This window comes from Clupea harengus, chromosome 6 (genome assembly GCF_900700415.2).
Source record: "Clupea harengus chromosome 6, Ch_v2.0.2, whole genome shotgun sequence".
Classification (NCBI taxonomy): Eukaryota; Metazoa; Chordata; class Actinopteri; order Clupeiformes; family Clupeidae; genus Clupea; species Clupea harengus.
The window spans coordinates 22657320-22678061 of record NC_045157.1 but is presented as its reverse complement, the minus strand read 5'-3'; the positions used below and the strand labels follow the sequence as shown (position 1 = coordinate 22678061).

Sequence of the window (20742 nt, the reverse complement as noted above, 5' to 3'; positions counted from 1 at the left end):
ACCTGTGAAAAACAACAGGATAGAATCAGAAGTTAGCAGAGAGCAAAATGAGACTTGCAGAGGGCAAAATCAGCCTTGTGTCTGAACAGGTAAAAGTCTTACATCCAACAAAGAACTGCTGCTCCTACTCTAAAATCTTAATCCTTAAGTGGTGCGGTCAAATACCTACTGCGCACCCAACACTTCTCTGTTTTTTCTTCTCTTTTTCTTGGTATCACAGAGGAAGAGGGCTCTAAAATGATATCTTATAATCAAATACAGGACAAATGAAATCAACTATACTATTGGTGTGTGTGAGATAATTGTTCATTCAATTTGTCAAGACGGAGCTATCTCCTCCAAGAGGTAGCACATAGTGTATGGTATAAGAACATGATTCAAAGGGCATTAATCCAGCAACAACATTAACCGAGTGAGGGCATATACCCAGTGTGGGCATTAAACTAACGAGGGCATTAAACCAGCGAGGGCATTAAACTAGCAAGGGCATTGTCACTGAATGTGACCTGAAATGCCAGGAAGAGAAATTGATGTGAAATGGAGTGTAGTAGGATTATGGTGAGATGTAAAATGGAATGTAGACTCAGTATTGAGTGTTTTGAGTCAAGTTACAGTATCTGTTCATTGGCGGATGACTCATTAAGACCAGTTTGACCAAAACTGTGGCATATGTCCTGCAGATGGCATGATTCCTTTGGTTTTTGGCTTCATGGATTAAGTGCATGTCACTCTCACAAACATACTGCCCACATTCATAGTCATTTCATTCTAATGAGGCTTACTGAACTACATTTTACAGCCTAGATTTGGCTAGCTCTGGTCTAGACTGGTTTGAAATGGAATGACAATAAAGTATTCAGTATTGGATCAGTTATTGGTCATCACTCACTCCGCGCGTATAGCATCACGTTTCACCTTAAATCACTGAAGTATTTATTGTCTTTGATTTGTTATATGATGGCAAGAGGGGTACGATTTGTCTGGATACATCTGTGACACATTCAAGCAGTCATTGTGTATGGTGCCTTTAATTAAACTCTGCAGACAGATTTACTGGCATGTCACTCAAGAGGATAAGCCAACGTTAAAATCTCTGAAGAACACAGCTATTTCTTTTAGATTAATTCAATATGAGAGATAATAAATGACTGCAAACAGACTATTGTTTTGGCGGCATCAGAGGGACCATATGCATGTCAGCATTCTTTGTGTTTCTTTCTATTACGCAATGTGAGCAATAAAGAGTGATCATGCTGTTCAAGCGTTTTCTTTTTTTTCAGTTCCACAGAGACAGCAAAGAGACAGTGTTGTCATAATTTGGTTTCCAAATGGCTTATGTTAGTCCCTTATAATTGATTCTTATATTCCAATCCATGGATCAAACTACATATAGCCACGCTGATTATGTATTCTAACTCTTGATAAAAACGTTGACTTCCATCCCAACAGTAAAACTCTGTTGATGCACACTAGCCAAAACATCTACAGGGTATTGTATTCCACGCTTTCCGTGTTTTCATAATCATAATCTTCATGGTAAAATACTTCTCTGCTCCCAAACAAATATTTTCTGCCACACATCACAGGGTGTTGTTTCAACCCATCATTGCCCCCTAACTATAAATTATTATATGATTACACTGTGTGATTACAATGTGATAATCAAGACTTTTCTCTTTTTTAAACCCAAGCCAACTCTAAGCGGTAATTATTTGCTTAAGATATCAAAGAGCACGGCTCTGGTGATATCTGTTTCTGCTGAGGTTCTCACTCTCTACCTGGGCCCTGCTGGGGCCTCTCCACTCTGCTCTCTCTGCCCCCAGCCCCTCAGGCAAAGGCTCAGATGACTCATGGAAGATCTAATGGCTTTCTCTCATGAACTGCTTTTCACATCGTAAAGTTCAAAGATACATTACCTGAAAACAGCCAGGTGCTTCAGCATTCAATCTCTGTCTGTTTCTCTCTCTCTCTCTCTCTCTCTCACTCACTATCTCTGCCGCTACCTACCTGTGTATGTGTGTGTGTGTGTGTGTGTGTGTGTGTGTGTGTGTGTGTGTGTGTGTGTGTGTGTGTGTGTGTGTGTGTGTGTGTGTGTGTGTGTGTGTGTGTGTGTGTGTGTGTGTGTGTGTGTGCTTATGTGTGAATTTATGTGTGTGGACCCATACAAACTTAATAAACCTTTCCTGAAGCTGCCAAATGAGCCAAGTTACAATTTCTAAACATGTTTTTTTACTTCACATTTATCCCAGGCAAAACAACATAAATGATCACTATGGAAATTATCCTTATAATAGCCTTATGTGACACTACACAAATATTGGATGCTGAACTGGGTTCAGACAGAAGTGATGAACAGAATTAAATGCGTCCAATGGACCAGTGTATGTCCCGAGTGCGTAATTCCCCGGCTGAATAAATCATGTAATTTACCCCTATACTTTCCTGTCAAGGTCTGAAATTACATTTGGAGCCCTGCCCTGTTCCAGAATAGCAGTATAGTTAGGGTTGTGGTTTTGGACTAAGAGAACAATTGGTTTATGTAAATGTGCCTCTTATTTCTTTGGGACAAATGTGTGGTGTGGCCCAAGGCTCGACAATGTCCAAAATAGCACATAGAGTCAAGAAGACCAAAGACAACTTCAGTGTGGACAAACCCATTAATTTGGCTGTGCTTGAATAGGCTTGTTGTTACCATGTAAGTGAAGATAGAAACAATAACATGCAGTGGATGTGCAATAGATGTTGGACCTATTTAGAGTATTTTGAGGATTAATTTAGCCGATAGACAAGGGCAAATGTTCACTTGATTCTTGTAGATATACAATACATATAACAATTCCCTCTTCCCGTTTCTCATGTTAAGAGAAAAAGCGATGCACAAAAGCAGTTGCCCTGTAAAACCTACACTTACAATCTTCAAAGGCATAGTAACTCATTCATCTTACTATTGCTAACTATCTGACATAGGTATCAATATGCCATGACATGGCCAATGACAAGGTCATGTACTGGTGACTTAGTTCACACTGAGCGCTGGCCTTCGCTGGCCCCTCCTCCTCACTTTCACTACCTCATTTTCACTACCTGAAACTAATTCAGTGTGTAAAGCACTAAACAGAAACTGTATGCTTCACATTTTCCAGAGCATTTAAGAGAATAAGTTCAGCAGAAGTTCACAGAAAAGATCAACAAAAGGTCAGCTATTTTCCTTCTATGACCGTGTTTCAGTTTAAAATATAGAGCTTTTTCTATGGAGTGTTATCGGGCAAGAAGACAAGGGGGAGACTTGGTGGCTACCAAGATCTTGGACAAAAGGCAGATGCGGTAGTTTTTCACAGAACTGAAGAACTACAGCAGGAGGAGCAGAGATCTCTAGTTACAGAACATTAATATCCACACTGGAGGAGGCCCATACCATTTCCGCTCCGTGCCCACTGCTGTGCCCTAACGATACCCCTGGCAGCTGTGGCAGTTGGCACTTCCTATATGCTGTAATACACCATCCAGATCCCATCAAAAGCTGACGTCCCCACCCTTCTAAATCCATTTGCTCCACGATTCAGAGCTATTGAATTACCTGGAATAGGCAACTTATTTATAGCCTGGTTTGCAAGAGCATTTTGAACACACACAAAACAGAACCGATTGAGTTGTTCTAAGTACACTGGATGTTATATACTGTATACTTACTTTCTAGATACTTTCAAGATGCATGGTTTGTGCTTGCAAAGACTGATGTTCTCCAAAGAGTTGGAAGTAATCATCTCTTAAAATAGCCCTTCCAAAAGACATTCATTACAGTACAGTCACGTTTTCAGAACTGTAGTAGTGTAAAATGGCTTCGAAAATAACGAAGTAAAACGTAACATTGATGAGGTTTATGATGCTCATGATGAAATCCTCAGGGTTGTGTTGTACCATTCAAAAATAATAAGCTGTCAAAATGTCATGTTTTCTTTTTTTTATATATAGGTAGTGTTTGAGCAGATGATTTGGACTGTCACCCTTGAGGCCTTTTCACCAGATTCAGCAACGCAAGGCAGAACTGAGATTGCGCTCACTGACGGCACTAATGACCCTAAAGTACACATTTGAGGTGTACATGTGTTGGTTGATGAACATTACATTCACATACTGGTGTGTTCTAGCTATGCCACCCAAATGTGGAAAATACAGGACAGTTAGTGCCACAAATAAGTAGCCACCCATTTTATTGACACATATAGGGCAGGTTTTGAGTGATTACAATACACAGATAAAGATCTGACAGGTCTGAGCAGATGACACTGGCATACATCATAGATGAATGTCAGTCAAGCGGTATTTCCTTCAAAATACACTCTCTCTCAATTGGATCACTTTTATGCATAACAATCTCCAAGCACCAAAAGGCACTGGTTCAAAAGAAAATCCCCAGTATCACAAGTGTGTTGTGACATAACATTCGAACATTTCACAGGAAATTAAAAATACCATGGAAACGATATGTCATACGCCTTGCTGAAAAGTATACTATTTTCCTATCCTGGGAGTTCCATTTCAATCTACTGCTAAAATATCAAATCCTCTCACTGTTATTGTTCACCTTGATAGTGTCTCTAGACATTAATGGTACTAGGATTGAGTGAATACCTATTCTATGTATTAAGAATCAGCAGTGTATTGCATGGTACATTTCCCTCCATGCAACCCAGGCTGAAGTAGGCCTACAGACACGAAAAGCCGAACCATTACAATATTGTAGTTGCACAAACCATTTGTCATTTACCGTAATTCAATGTCTCTTGTGCTGAACACTGTGTGTAATTCCACTGACCAATGACGTATCTGAATCACATATCACAATTTATATGAACACGGAGAGTAGTAAATACAAATAGCCTAAGTCTATTAGATTCACACACCCAATAGGAACCCGCAATTAGGAATAGCTTCATGCGATATTACATTGGATTGGCGCTCCACTAAAATAAATATTACTATTAAGGACATTCAACTGTGTTCCCAAATGACAATTCTTTATGTTACACATATGCAGTGGGCTACTCCTCAACCGCAGATTTTTAGGAATGTCAATTTATGGTAATGGTATGTCTACTAATGACAATATGATTACGGGAAAGCGATTTGCGAGAGGTTTTTTGGTAGTCTAATGTTGAGACCGTGATTCATCACCGGATTAATTAACAATTGCAAGTCAAGTGAGTCAGGTTAGTCAAGTTAAATGTAAAGGACTTGTTGGTCAAAGTCACCTAATAACCTCCTAAACACTATTTTTGAGGGAAACGGTTTTTGCACTGTCCTCCATAGGGCCTACGCTCTCGGCATCATTAATGATATCCAAATGTCTTTTCTTAAGTCTTGCTTGTCCAACTCAGCATCAACCATCGGTAGCGCATACCCCATTTAAAATAACAGATTATACAATCAAATAAAACTCAATATACCACTACCGTTATCTCTTAAATAGACACCCACGGACTACAAAGCAAACAAATACATGTAAAAGTAAGCTTCAACATTGCTTCATGTGCTGATAGAGAAGTTTGCGCAGTGGGTTAAGCAGTCGATTCCAAAGCTTTGCATGGTTGCATATTCCGAAAGAGTTCAATCACGTTGGGTGGCACATTATTTCAAGGTATAAGGTAGCAAATAGCAATGTAACCGCGTTGCAGAGTGCGCGAAACAACTTCACAGGACACTAGACTGAACAGCTAGCGTTAAAAACTACTGCGGGGTTGGAAAAGGCAATGGCAACTTTTAAATGGAGATAGCCATGAGTCCAAGGCACTACAAACTCTGATAACCTCTGGGTGGTTTTGGAACATTCAAAGTACTAGCTTGGCCGAATCATTTTGTGAAAAATCATGTGATAACTATTTATTTTTATAAACTGTGACCTTTCTACAATTTAGTCTGGCGAAAATATTGGTCTGCCCTCACCTATTCGCGAAACTCGTCTAAAAATATCTAAATGATCCCCTATGCCTGGTTTGGTATAGTCCAGTGCTCCTTTTGATCACACCAGCAGCGGATCATGAGCACAACATGTTGAAGATTTCACAAGTGGCAGTGCGGTAGTGTTAGTATATAATCTGCCGTGAGCGTCAACTTTTTAACTTTAGATGGGTCGTAACTGAAGGAACTACACATACACAGCCATGATATGAAATTAGTTAGGTGTTTCATTTCCGCTGATTCAGAGGAGCTTATTTGAAAACCGCAAATACCAGAGCTGCAGAAATATAGGCTAGATCTAGGAGAGACAACAGCCGAAATGAATCTTGCGGTGCTTTGTGGTACTCTGTTAACAATGATGCTTCTCAATCCAGGTAAGTGCTTCCTTGAAAGATGTTTTGTTTTCGTGATGACTTGAGAAGTGGGGTCTACAGTCTCAGCTGCATTGAAAGTATCTTACTGGGAAATGTATATATTTTATAACAATATGTCCCCTATACACCCAAACCTTTTGCAGTACTTGTAGTAACATAGTCAACAGTGTTTCCTTCTAGTCTTCACATTGACTTTAATTCACTTATAACTCAGTTTTTATGCTTTTTTTAAAACACTGAATGAATCACGATATTCTGATTAACATAAAGCCGAGATGGAGGACGTTAACTTGTTCAAAGGTGATCTACACTTACAAAATGAATAGTGATTGGATTGTAGTTTACCTAGGCTGTATCACGTAGACTAAATAATGTCATATCGCCACCCTTATAAACAGCAGTGAAATAAACACCGTGCGGATGAAGCTTAATATAGGGTGCTTTCTTCATACTTTTCTCCCGGGTGACTATTTTAAAACATGATGTGCGCATCATGTTAAACCCTTTGCCTGACAGTTGTCATATACATAGAATAACACACTAGGTTTTTCACTGTCCTCTGTCAGCTAAACACGGATTGGTTACTACAGTATTTCACGATGTGAACATGTAACAAGTCAACTTTTCCCCCCACTTACAACTTTTATTTACAACATGTTAGAACAGCCGCTGCAAGCGTGTTGGAATGTTGGAACCTCACCGTCTTTTTTTCCCCCTAACACCGCGGCATGGGTTCTTTCTCTTGTAGTAGCAGTGTACACATCAAAACATACACACATACTGCTGACATTTATCTCCAGAAGATATGTTAAGACGCTTTTATTGTGTGAAATTTGTGTTGTGCTGGCGTTCTTGGACTATATTGATAACAGGCGAGATAACATGCGTAATTGTACAGGAAATCAAAATGTCACAACTAGGACAGATTCTTAAATGTCAACCAGATACGATATCTGACAGAGAACAAAAGACCACCGGATACCACCAACAATAATTATATTGCTGTTTGCTTATCGTGAACTTCTTTCATAAACCTTGGACCTTTGTCATTCGGGTATTGAAATCCCTGTCAAACAACTTGGCATTATTTTCAGAGGCACAATTAATTATTTGACGCGTCATATTTCTGTGTTAGTAACTTGTTTAATTTGTATATGCATATGGGATACATTGATATATAAAGTATGTCTCAATTTAGTTGGGATATGGATTAGAAATTCAAGACTTTTGTATGATAAAAATGAAGGCAATTTTTCTCTATTCCTGTGAGAAACAATGAACCATTAAATTGTACCCTTGTACTATTTTACACCGTGAAAACATTTTTTGGTTCATCATCATAAAATTATTTCGATTCTGATCCAAGTGATGCTGGTGTGTTAGAAATCGTAATAGGTTTAGGCTGGATACCCATATAGTGTAATTGAATCTAGGACTTAAGGCTTGAAATGTAGATTCATTTACAGTTCTTTGTGGTGTTTCTGTACAGTGAAAAATATGGCATGTGACAGTATTTTTAAAGAGAGCTTCACATCTCTTTAGATTCTAAAATGTGAGTGTTATCAATGGTGCATGGAACTGTGAGGAATACATTAGTAAAATGTTGGAAATTAACACATTGGAGAAGACTGCCTCTTGGGGTGAATGAAGACTGTCACCTTAGTGTGTGTGTGTGTGTGTGTGTGTGTGTGTGTGTGTGTGAGTGTGATTGTGTTTGGCCGAGTGGGGTGTGAGAGTATTTGTGAGTGGCAGGTGTTTTGGGGTGAGCTGACTGACTCACACGACAAAAGTGGCATTTGCTTGCCTTCAATTTCAGATCTGTCCTTTGAGGTGGTGGGCAGTCACAACCGCCTGGCCCAATTAAGCCCCTCGTATAACTCATGTCTGGCCTTACTGGTGCGTGCTGACAGCCCTGACTCGACAGCCTCAGAAACAGTCACGGCGACAGTGTTCTGACAACAGATTTCTTCCGGTGTTTGAACATTTCTGTTTGTGTTCTCATACCAAGGCAGCGCTGTAAGATGGAGGATGTTGTGCAGTCCTGTAATATGTAATCCCCTTAGTTTTATAAATCATGCATGTGACAAAATCACGCAGTGGGGTTTCAGCCTTCCCGCATGTGCAGGTATGTTTCCACATTTGTGTACCTGCACATGTTTTCGTTTCTCACTCCTTTGATATTTTTGTGGTTCATCGGCCTGTTTCCCACGAGCTTGAGTGAGCCCACTTTAATAATGTAGTCTATCCTTAGGTCACCCGTACAAGATTTCGAGGAATGCTTAGGTTGGCTTTGAGTTATATTCTAATTTATTTATTTGTTCTGCTCATCTGGAATATGACGTGATTTTACTCAGGTTACTGATGGAATTTTTATTTCCCTAAATAGCATAGATTCTGACCCCTTTGAGAAAATTCTAGATCACATTTTTCTGCATGCTTGAATATGGGTGACGCGACACAATTCCCATGTCCGAACTAAGAAGAGTGTGTGTGTGTGTGTGTGTGTGTGTGTGTGTGTGTGTGTGTGTGTGTGTCTCGTTTAGCTGGTTGAGCTTGTATAGCTATCTGCTGCCTATCTATGGGGAAAAGTGAGATGGACTATTTGATACACCTGGTCTGTTGTTATGTAGCAGACTGTGTGAGATGCATTTTCACACGGCAAGCATTCTGTTCAGCCCAAATGTGTGATCATGTATTCAAAGCCACCCAAAACCTCTTCTGCCCATCTCATTTTCATGGCCACTAGTGATAAGAGCAGTTTGGATGAAATTAATACTCAAGTGCCTGTGAACATTGGCGAGACCCATTCAGCACACTTGTGGATTTCTGTTCCGCCTGAGATCTGCCTCAGACTGCACACAAACTTGTGTGTTTGGTATGAGCTATTCACAGTACTACATATGTTACCTGGATGAGCCACAGCAGATGTCATATTGGGTACAGCCCTTAGGATATGATTGTGAATATGGGAGAGCTTGTATTGCAGCTTGTAATTTGCCTCAGTTGGGCTTTCTGCAGAGCATGAGGTAAGGGTGTAATAACATCATCGACCATGGTTAAGGTCCCATTCAAAGGGCTCTTTTTGATGGTCAGGGCAAAAGCATCCTGTGGCAAAATCAGGCTGAACTGTGCCGGTGTGCTCTCGTGGGTATGGTTACTGTTTCCTTTTCCATCTGTTGTGTAGCTAAATTGAGACCGTGAAGTAGCTAAGTAAAACTACAGTGGGAACAGGAAGTATTGAGTCAGGGATGTGCCCCCTGTATGCTGTAAATCTGTAGCAGTTGTTGTCATCGCTCCCTGTTTTGTTCACTGAGTGTAAGGGGTTTTGAGGGCCTGACTGATTTTTGTTTATCATCAGACTTTACTCTACCTTACCAGACTTAACCAGAAAAGCGAAACAAGAAATGAAAAGACAATCAAACTAAAACTAAAAATTTATGAAATGTATGAAAAAATGCATTAGGCATCCATACTGAATACATACTGTAGATCATTAAGCCACTCACAGCTTTTCTGTTCTGTGTATGGTTGTCTGATTGTGCTGAAGGAACTGTGCTGGGCAGGGTTTGTTATCAATCCATGACAAATTGGAGTGGCGTGGACACACCATTCTAATGGTAACATTAATGACCCATGCCGTATCAGACCTAGAACTGTTCAGTAGTCAGCTGCCATCTTTGATGTCTTTCCCTGCATTTGATTATCTCCAGCTTCTCCAACTTCTACATTGGGCAAAATGCAACCCAAGCACGCAGCCATGCCATTTGCCAGCCCTGCCAGCGTAAATGCCACTAGCCAGAGTTTCCAATAACTGAACAAAGTACAGGTCAATGCCATTGGAATACAGACAGTCACCTGAACAGTAAACACAATATATTGCCAACTGATAAAAAGTCTGTGTTTGGGGACTGGACACAAAGCTAGTCAGTACGTCTGCATTAGCTTTAATGAGAAGGGCAAAGGCATGAGACACAAAGTCTGCTTGAATCAGGCTTATTTCTCTGTGTACTCTGAACAAGAAGTGCAAACACACACGCACGCACACACAAACACACACACACACACACACACACACACACACACACTGATGGAGAGAAAGTGGGTGTGCAGCACGATGGATAGAAAGACAGTGAGGGAGAGGGAGAATGGGGCTCTTATTGTTAAGGTCACCCCCTACCACATCCCATGTAACTCAATTCTTTAAGAGATTCTTTCCTGTGTCTTTAATTTGCATGGATGACTTGAAGGTTGAGATGAATGACGCAGTTCACTTTCCTTTTTTTTCTCTGTAGTGAAGAATGGTTATTGGCCAGTCAGAAAGGCGGAGAAAATTTAATTATTATGTACCCCCCTTCCCCAGTATCATGGATAAAGACATCTGTTTGAAAGATTAGGACACTGGTCTATTGTTCCCTACAAGATGCTCCCAACTCCATTTAAAAGAAGCATTGAATGTAAAGGCTATCGGGACATTTCGTAGCCTTTATGGAAAAGGCATGAATGTATGCATGCATGCATGTAGAAACCATGTACCATCTTCTGATACATTTAGTTAATTTTTTTTTGTGTTAATTTAATGTAGATAATAAGATAGCTAGAGACCAGTATCTAACAGAGACATGTCCGTCAATTAACTTTACCTTTGTAAAACACATTTAACGACAAATTCAATGCATGATACAAAATGTCTGGTTTAAATTTGAGAAAAATACACCAAAGTGTTGTAGAATGAAAATCTGTGATAAAGATAAAGATAAGGGCCAATGAGAAAGGAAGCGCGCTCTTTGGTGAGCGACACAAAGCTGCAGGGGTGATCACCAGAGTCGGACCCCTGCTCTGAATGTCACTGAGGGAGATCTGTGCAAGTGAGAGGCCCCAGAAAAGGGCAATGTCTATGTGCGCGCATACACACACACACACACACACACACACACACACACACACACACACACACACACACACACACACACACTGTCTGTGTCTGTGTCTGTGTCTTTCTCTTTCTTTCACACACAGATACACCCTTTCATTCTCCTGCTTACCCAAACATAGCACATGCTATCGTTCTCTCTTTCTCTCACGCATACTTACTGTGACTGTCTCATGCTCCTGCTCACACAACCCCCTCTTCGTCTCTATTTTTCTCACATACACGCACGTGCACAGACACACACACACACACACACACACACACCCTCTTTCACTGTGGAGGGGCTAGCATAAAAATATCCCCGAAGCCAGAATTGGCCCCTCTTCTGGCTTGCTGACGGGTTTGGCCTGCAGGGTAGACTGGGGTCAGGTGGACAGGGAGGCTCTTCTCCCTGCTCCCCGCTGCGTGACTGCCAGCAAACATTTCCTCTTTTATGGGGAGCCAGGAGGGTGGGGATGGGATGAGCCATTTTGTTGTCTAATTGGTGTCACAGCCGAGGCTGAGGGCTCTCCCCGCACAGAACTGCTTTTGTCTCCTCCGAGCGGAGAGACTTCACCGCTATCGCTAGCCCATCCGCTATCTGTTTAGTCCCGTGCCAAACCGTGTCCACCTGTGCTTGAGCGTCTAGTCCACACTTAGCCCCATTTGCTCTCTTTTGTTCGCGCCTCAGTGCTTTCGCGGCAGCTTTGTGTGTGTCCGCGATAAATCCTTAAAAATGTCGAGACCACCAACGCGCTTGTGAGGTTTCCAGAGTCGTGCTGCTTTGCTATACCGTAACCATTCCATATGGTAGTGCTGGCAGCCATGTTTTTAATGGGCTCCCCCGCTCCTCGTCAAATGCCGGCTGTGGCCTTGGCCTAAAAATCCTACTCTCGTCCATCCCATCCACATTCTGTATCCGATGACGCCCCCCTCCCCATCTCTTTAGGCCGAATATACACACACACACACACACTTACACACCCACATACTCACACTCACACACACACACACACACACACTCACAGGCCCTCCCCCACGAATGCTAAACCAACCCGGGGGGCCTTAGCCACAAGTTCTATTAAGAAGACCATACGAAAGCCGAATGGGCCTTTCAGGACTGGGCCTGGAGTAGCAGTGTGACTGAAAAAGGTCCAATCTCTAATGAAGTCAGAGGACCCAAGGGTTCCTTTGGTTCTGGCCCTTTTAGGGGCGCCAGTGGGGACAAAGTGTCAAAACAAGCCCACCTCTCTGCCAGTATGGGAAGTGTGCAAATGGTGGCTTTTGACTCAGTGTAGTGTTAGTGTTTGAAGGGAGCTTGAGGTGGGGGGAGAAGGGGGCGGAATACACTTAATGAAAACAATGGCGCTCCAATGAACCCCTAACCAGACTACTGTTTGAACTAACTTGTGCAGAGTAAGTTGAGGGCTTTGCGTATTCAGAGACTGGATTAAAAAAAAATGTTTGCCTTGTTTGTCCTCAGTTTCAGGTCTTTGTTTTGGAGTTAAACTTTTGTCTATCTTCAAAGTACTGTGATTGTAAATATTGAGTTGTCCCCTCGGCTCTCTCTCCAACGCCCCTCTCTCTGTTCAGTATGTGCTTCCTTCAGTGGTTGATCGGGGATCCATTTCTTCGCATCCCCAATCATGTTTTGGGTTGTGGAATTTCAGTAATTTTTTTCCATCATTTTAGAAAGCAAAAGCAAACAGCTTGCTTTTGCAAAGTGCCCTCACAGGTTTGAAACACTTAATATATATCTTTTTTTGTTTTGTTTTTCGTGATTTTCTCATTCATGGTAATAACCACCCTGTCACTCCATATTGACCTGACTGAAATCATCTCCTCTCCCCTCCTCATGTGCTACAGATCAGGAATTCCAAATGTGTTTCCTCTTGTCTCTCACACTCAGCCACTTCAGCCCCTCGACAAATGGTCCCAATTCAAAGCGTCACTTCTGTTTAGATGTGTTTAGTAGCTAAAAACCTGCCTGACCCACATCTTTCTCTCCCTCTGTCCTCCAACCCTCCTTTCTTTCTTTCTCTCTCTCTCTCTCTCTCTCTCTCTCTTTTTACCCCCTTTTTTCTCTCTCCCTCTTTTCTCCTCTGCATATTTATCTTTAGAGCTGAATTCTTTCAGGAGGGAAGGATAGGACCTTTACCCCTCATTGTGAGCCACTGAGTGGCAATGAGGTTATTTAGTTAGCCCAGCCTTTTCACCATTATTGGTAGGCAAACAGGGCCCCAGACTGGAGACTTCATCTGCACACTCGAGCTCTCGAGGTGCCTTGGCGCCATGCTCTTTGTGTAGAGTGGAGTGTGGCTAACTGAATACCCGAAGCCACCATGTATCACTTGACTCGACCACAAATGAACAGGTTTCCTTAAAAAAACACAAGAGCAGCATTGTTTATCTCACTGAGGTCCTCTTCTTCCCTAGTCCTATGTACATGCGGCCTCTAAGAAAACATCTTCCCAGAGAACCTTGCTGCTGCTAGAAAAGGGCGGTTGAGTTAACTGCAGAGTGCAAAGGAAAATTACTTTTAATGAGCTACTTGTGTCGTTGCAATGCTAATGCTATGGCAACTGTGGTAGGCCTGTGTTTTCAATTGTTTTCTCCCTGGTTTGTTTCCTATGGTGAGATCTGGAAAAACAGTCCCCAATGATGTGAGTGGTGCAGTAGTTTTGCTCAAGGCAGTATACAATGGACCTCCGATAGGATTGAGTGGACGGTGCGTAATTGGTTTTTGCCCGAGGTAGAGAACCAATCAACATGTTTTTCTTTTCATCCAGATGGCTTTTATTAAAGTGAAGAAGGGACAGCCTTGAAAGTCTAGGGAGAAATAATCAATTGGGCCATCCTATTTTAGCCTCTTAGAAGAGCATCTGGTTTTGAAAAGAGGTCATTTGTCCATTGTTTGGTGTCTCTCCTGACGAGTCTGAGGAGAATTAATACCAATTATAGTTACTTTGTTTTTCGGTTTACTTTGAATAAGGGAAGTCCTGAGGGGTGTTATTTTCAATAATTTGGAGACTGCTTGCGCCTTTCATATGTTCATGTGTGGATAATCGTTTTCATGGAAATCGGAAGGGGGAAATACCTTCAGGGTCAATAGCACTGTAAGCACATCATTTGTGCTGGAATATGTATTGCACTTCTTGCCAAGGTTTGCTGAGGTCAGAAATGTCACTTGAAGGGCTCTCTCCCCCTGGACTACTGCTTGCTCTGAAAATTACATGAGAACAATATGTAAACCCATTATGTGTGTACATCCCCCCCCCCCCCCCCCCCCCCTCAAGTGAGATCTGAAGGTCAAATTGGCCTTGTTAATCAAAAAGTTTCTGTACTTGGTAGTGAGATTCTATTGATGTGTAGGTTGTGTTATTAACCATATGAAGAAGGCTGAACCAAATGAGGTAGGCTTCATGGGTGATCCTGTCCAGGTGCTTCCCAGGAGCCACAGGAAAAGAAGGGATCGCTTAATCTAAACCAACCCTGCTGAATGCCGGAAAGGGGCTGGGCAGTTGACCCAAGGGTGGATAGAATGAGAGGGGGTCGTGGGGGTTCTGTTAGGAACCTTTTTGGTACCCCAGAACCAAGGTCCCGCAACAGGATCTAAATGAGCCAGTGAATTTATCCCCTCTCTCAGCTGGGGCTACATAAAATTCCTGTCCACTGTAACAACATACAATGTCACCATAAACAGTCCAGTAGACCGATAACATATCTCACATCTGAGCTGAAGCTTAAGCCATGTAGAGCCGTTTTCCTCATGGGCGGGACGGTTAGAAGGCTGCTAATTTGGGAATGGAAGAACTGTGAAGCATCGGGAGGCACAGCTGTGGTGGTTTTATCCGCACCAAATTCACACATTAATTTTAGGGATAATATTGTGGCAGTGCAGAACGTGTTCCTCTGGGTGTCTATGAATAATTGAGTCTTTGGCTGCTGGAGAAAGTCGACATCTCCGTCAAGCCCGAGGGATGTGAAGTCACACAAAGCTTAGAAGAGTGGAATGTAATAGAGGCAGAATCTCATTCGTTACAGTTAGGACATCTCCTGCGAGAATGGAGGTACCCATCCATCTATTTCCCCCCCAAAAAAATGATTCAAAATGCCTGTGCGAGATATTCAGTGTTGATTTGTGTGGAAGTTATTGATCGTAAGTTATACATCACTGCCGTGTAAAATGTATATGTGCACCTCTGACTCTTGTTTTCTCGCTGGTTGTGATTGAGGGGCCCCACTGGAGAGTGCTGGCAATTTGAAAGTGAAGCGAAGGGATTTGGGTGGAACGCTGTGAATGTGTGCACCACTCCCTTATCCTAACCCCCCCACATCCACCCCCACCCCCTCAGAACACCCAGTCTGTCGTCACAGTCCTGACAGGTGCCGGGGCTTAGTCTAATGTGTGCTGCAGCCTTCTCGCGGCCGTGTGTGTCTGTCTGTGTGTGCCTGTGAATGCAGAGAGCTTGATGTATCCGGCTCGAATGTGTCTGCTCGCATGGGGTGTCTTTGTAATGTGTGTGAGTGAGAGTGTTCATGTCTCAGCAGTTGTGTCTTTGTGAATGTTATGTGTCTCTGTGTGTGTGTGACAGGTGCCTGGCTCAGCCCAGTTGCTGGGCAGTCGTGGCGGCGGTGGGCAAAGAAAGGGGGCTCATCTGGCACCTGGCGCCCCGGCGCCTGTAGCCTGTGGTCAGATATTTTGCCCTGGCACCATGCCTCAACTTCACCCTCCCCCCCGCCCCATCTCCCAGTGGCAATCCAGGCACTGCTGCCCACCTTCTGTGATCCGCCCCCATCATTCCCTCTCTTTATCTCTTTCTCTCTCTCACGCACTCAGGAAGGAAGGAAGGTAGACATTACCATTCGATGACATTGACCAAGTGGTGCCAGCTCTCTTAAAAAACTGGATCCCTCTGTGGCTTGTTGCCATGGAAAGCGGAAGCCATTGACTTATTGGACCTCTCTTTGACATCCACCCATGTGGCTGCTGCCAGGCCTTACAAATGGTTGGTTTGAGGGATAGGTTTAGGTTATTGATCATTGTGGTCATTGTTGCCCTGGTTGTTTTTGGTAGATGCATACTTGTGGCATTATGTTTAATGGCTTACTCTGATGATTTGACAAAATATTTGCCGAGCAACTAACCTCTAACTTGTAATCAATTCGACTTTGCCCAGCATATGCGAGACATTTCGTAGTACGTCCATGCTCCATATTCCTGCAGAAGCCTTGTGTCGACGTGAAGGCAGCAAGATAGATTGCCCATCTCTGGAGTGCTGTTAATATGCACAGCACCAATCAGGCCTGATTAAGATCTTCTCTGCAGCCCTTCCCCTGCAGGCCTCCATGTGCATCCCAAGCAAAGCAGGAAGGACTACACGCCCCCCCCCCCCCCGATAGCCAGGTTTTGGATGACACTCTGTTTTCCTGTGGTTTTCAGTAACAGCTATTTCTGGCACCCCGCGCCCTCGCTGCTTGCATACATCACGGCGCTGCCTGCATAAGGAGGCTGAGCCTTCCGAGTAGGTGAATGGAATGCAGCCAGACGTAGAGACAAAGTTTGCATTCTTCTTGCCGTGTGTATGTATACATGCACACACTGGCCTGCGTGTATTCCATTCTTTGCATTTTGAGGTCTGGTGGGTCCGCTGCAATTTCGCTTCGTGGCAGCCGCAACTCGTGTTGAACCAGACCAAAAAATTCTGGAAAATTGCCCAGTCTTATCATGAACTGCTCTATGTTTCGAGGCAGTTGAAAGTGAGAGAACATACTTTCGCTTTTTTTTTTTAATACATAGCTTGGCTCGTAATAGTGCATACACCATTTCCTATTTATAGCACGTGCCAAAGCTCATCCCATAGGCCTCATCCTCCCTTATCTGAAGTTTGTGTGCTGTCAAAAAGTGCTTTCTAATAAGGATGCGAGTCCGCTTTAAATAGAGCTGCTGGCTCGTTATTTCGGTCCGTGTCACTCAGTACACCCTTATGTCAGAGAGCAGCTCGACTTGAGAGTCATGGGGAACATTCATGCCAAGAGATGATTGACATGGCCTTGAGTGGGAGCGTCTCTCAGTCAACTCAAACTCTGTGGCACTGGCTGTTTACGTGTTTGTGAGTGTGTGCGTGTGAGCAGGAACTATTCAGCTGCAACTCCTTATTCTTTGGCTCTGTCTTTAGACTTTTTGCCTAGCAAGAACTGCATTTTGTGCTTCATTCAACGTCTATGGCCAAGTGTGATCATAGAGTGGTTAAAGCAGATGTAAGTCTTATATTGGTTGTCACATGACTCTAAAGGGGACTGCAAGAGATCAAAAGAAGCCCTTGGCCTTTACACAGTGAGGTCTTTTAGAAGAAGCCGCACACCATTTGAGATTTTAAATAGATAATGATAATGAATGTATTATCTTCTGGCAACCCTCAGGTCAAAACAATATCTTATGACCATAAATGAATTCTACAGACTCATTCTACATTTTGCAAGGAGAGTGGGCCGGACTTGGTAAGTGAAACAAAAGAGTACAGTTCTTGTTTATAGAGTGTATGTTGTGTGCAGTCTCTGTTCTATTCTGAGAAAATCACATTTCAATTAGTGTGAGCTCTGAAAAATGAGATGCCGAGAACAAAGTTCAAGGGAATTTATGCCTCTTGTGTAATACTCAATTAAACAAATTCCCTATCTCTCCCTGTTCTTAATGTTTTGCCAGGCTCCCTGTTTTTGTTCTCTCAAAAACAAATTCTTAGTATTTCTTAAAAAGTCTTCAGCCTTCTGTACAGTTTATATGCTATGCTATGCTATTTTTTCTTAGTTGTATGTTGGTGTGGAGTGCTTTTTTGTGTCATTGGCTGTTGTGACAGTGGCCATGGACTAAAGGATGCCATTTGACATTGCTCAATTAACCCTTCAAATTGTTCATAAACAACATTAGATAGACAAACCGTGGGGAAAAGAATTGGATTAGTCTGCATTATATCTGTGCTTGTTCATATAGATGGGACCAGTGTTTTCCCCCTCAGGAATTGAATCGTTCTTTAATCGTAAGTTTTCTCGCCAACAGCTTTGCCATTGTTTTATAAAGATATTCTCCCCGGCAGTCTAGCCATCCTCTCAGCACGCTCTTTCCCTCCCTGTCTGAGATGGCCTTGTTTACGAATCACACTGGTGCCTTGTTAAAGTTTTATCAGCGAAGTGGCCACTGTGCCCCCTCCAGACGAGAGGCGGGAAGGCCTGACAGCAGCCCCGATACAGGCCATGAATGTTATCTCTTCTGCCGCCTGGTTTTCAGCAGAGTCTCAGTGCTGGGAGGTGGGACAAGGGGTCTCGCTTGAGATTGTGTTGGAGGATGGCCAGTAACAGTCCTAGGATGTGTGCTCTGGCTTGCTGAGGTCACCTTGAGATGATTGGTGCGGTGACCTGGGACTGGAGCATGGAGCCATATCAAAGACTGGTCACAGCTGAGGGTCACATTCTCCTGACCCTTGTGATTTTTGGGAGGGAGGAGTGACTGAATTGCTGATGTCCAAAACATAATGTCAACCTCCCCCCAATGCTCACTGATATTATATGATGGCCAAAAAGGCTCTCAAATTCTTGTATAAAAGGCCTACTCTACGTAGTTGGTTGTCATGATTGGTTACCATGATGTTCCCTGACTGACTACTGTCTGTGTGCTCAATGTTTGCTGTCCAACCATTTCCAGTGATTGGGATCTTAAGAGTTCCTGGAAGCGATTTCATCAGCATCTTTTCTGTTCATCCCCTTTTAACGGATAGGCATAGAGACTGACCTTCAGCTGTCCCCTCTGAACTTGGGACACAGTTGTGGGCATTGTCCTCAACTAATGATCATGCCCCTTTCATTCTCTCACTGTCTCCCTCAGTTCCGTTAAAGGCTTTATAGAGTCAGGAAATGGTTGCACCAAAAGAGAGCATTACTTCTAGGTCAGTGGATGTGGGGTGAAAGGTCACCATAGGGTCAATTTCACTATAAATTGAATGATGAGCCCCATTCCTGTTTTTTGTGCCTCTAATCTTTTCGTTAGTCAGTAGTAGTGTGAGGACGATGCATGAGTCTGGCCACGTGCCATTTCATGACAAGCTCTGCCTTATTGCTTCTGCTTTTATTGCTGTCATGGTCATGGTAACTGTGGCTGATATGCTGTAAAGTGAAAGGAACCAGGTTGGTGTCCATATCAGATGTAAACCCTCTTAAAGCCCCTCAGCTTTCTCTTAGAGTCCCTCAGCTCCTGGTGCCCCTCAAACCTTAATCCGGAAAGGAAATCTGTCCCGTTCTATTGATCTGATTTCCCCAGTTTTGATTGAGGAAAGTGGAGGGGGTTCTGTGATTTAGCACCTTTTCCCCTCCCACCAAGCTGGGCATCCTCACTTCTGCTGCGTGCAGGGACAGCTGGCAGGGGCCTGCTGAATGGAGCCTCCACCAACACATTGTCTGAGCCCCAATCCTCCAGGGGAAATGGGCAGAAAAAAAGCCTTCCACCCCCATTTTTTACTCTGTACTGACCTGTCAGGCTCTCTCCCCTGGTCAATAGAGCTTCGCCCCTCAGAGAGCCGACTCACATCAGCCGTCTGTTTGAACACCGCCTTGCTCAAGGACCCTGGTGCTGCCCCTTTGTTCTCCCGCAAATAAGATCAGAGTTTTATTCCCTGTGCTCTTGTGTCTGAGGACAGACCATACGCTCTTCAGGGTGTTTGGCAGGCCTATCGATCATAGCCCTTCACACAGCTTTCTGTCTTTCCTGCTAAGATGGCAGATTGGAGGTCTAACAGTAGCCAGCTGGGCCCCCTAAAAACCGCTAGCCTCAAGCCATGTCACCCCTAAACGCTGCATAGTACGAACATTGGTTTGTATTCATGCAGAGATCCTCACCTCTTTGTTATGACTTGAGTGTCAATATCTGGCATTGGAGTCAGCATTTAAACCCAAAGACTTTAGAGTCTGTGGCCTGGCTGACTGCGGAGACTCAGGAAATTGTGATTCTAGACAGTTGAGTCTCATAAAATCAAGCTTTCCTCTGGCAGCATTTGGCTTTTGGACAGCAGCTCTCTTTTCATCATATTTAGTAAGCAAGTACAGCACTGATAGTGGAGTGTCTTTTTTTTTTCTCTTGGAAATTTCAATAGCAATGCTTTCATGCCTGAACTTTTAGGGCTGCAGAGAGGGGGGCTGGATTTTGAGGAGGAAGTGGATCCAAATTTATGGTTCGCCAGATTCAGTGCTCAGCTCTGCTTAAACAATCTTATGGATGTAACTTAAAGCCCAAATAAAAACCAGACGAGAGGCCATCCAACCTACCAGGAGTGTCTCTGAGCAGTTAGTTCGGTTACCTCTCGACTCTATGTCTAAACCACAGGGGAGTGCAGAGTCGCTGCAATAAAACTCTCTCTTTGATGAGTCGGGGGAAGGGGTGCGGAGGGGGGATCCAGGAAGGTTATCTAGCAGGGTTATTAGGAGGGATTTGGGGAGGAAAGCTGGGTTTTAGCT

The 20742-nt window shown here is 43.3% G+C and overlaps 1 protein-coding gene across 3 annotated transcripts in view; it reads left to right on the top strand.

Annotated features, from left to right (window-relative positions):
- Window positions 1-6009: 6009 nt before the first annotated feature.
- Window positions 6010-20742, top strand: part of lrp4 (low density lipoprotein receptor-related protein 4) — an 87217-nt gene continuing 72484 nt past the window's right edge. For all 3 annotated transcript variants that reach the window (XM_031569439.2, XM_012830678.3, XM_012830679.3), the window contains exon 1: window positions 6010-6332. In XM_031569439.2, the coding sequence (XP_031425299.1) occupies window positions 6278-6332 (55 nt within the window). In that variant the 5' untranslated portion in view covers window positions 6010-6277. The remainder of the gene's footprint in view (window positions 6333-20742) is intronic.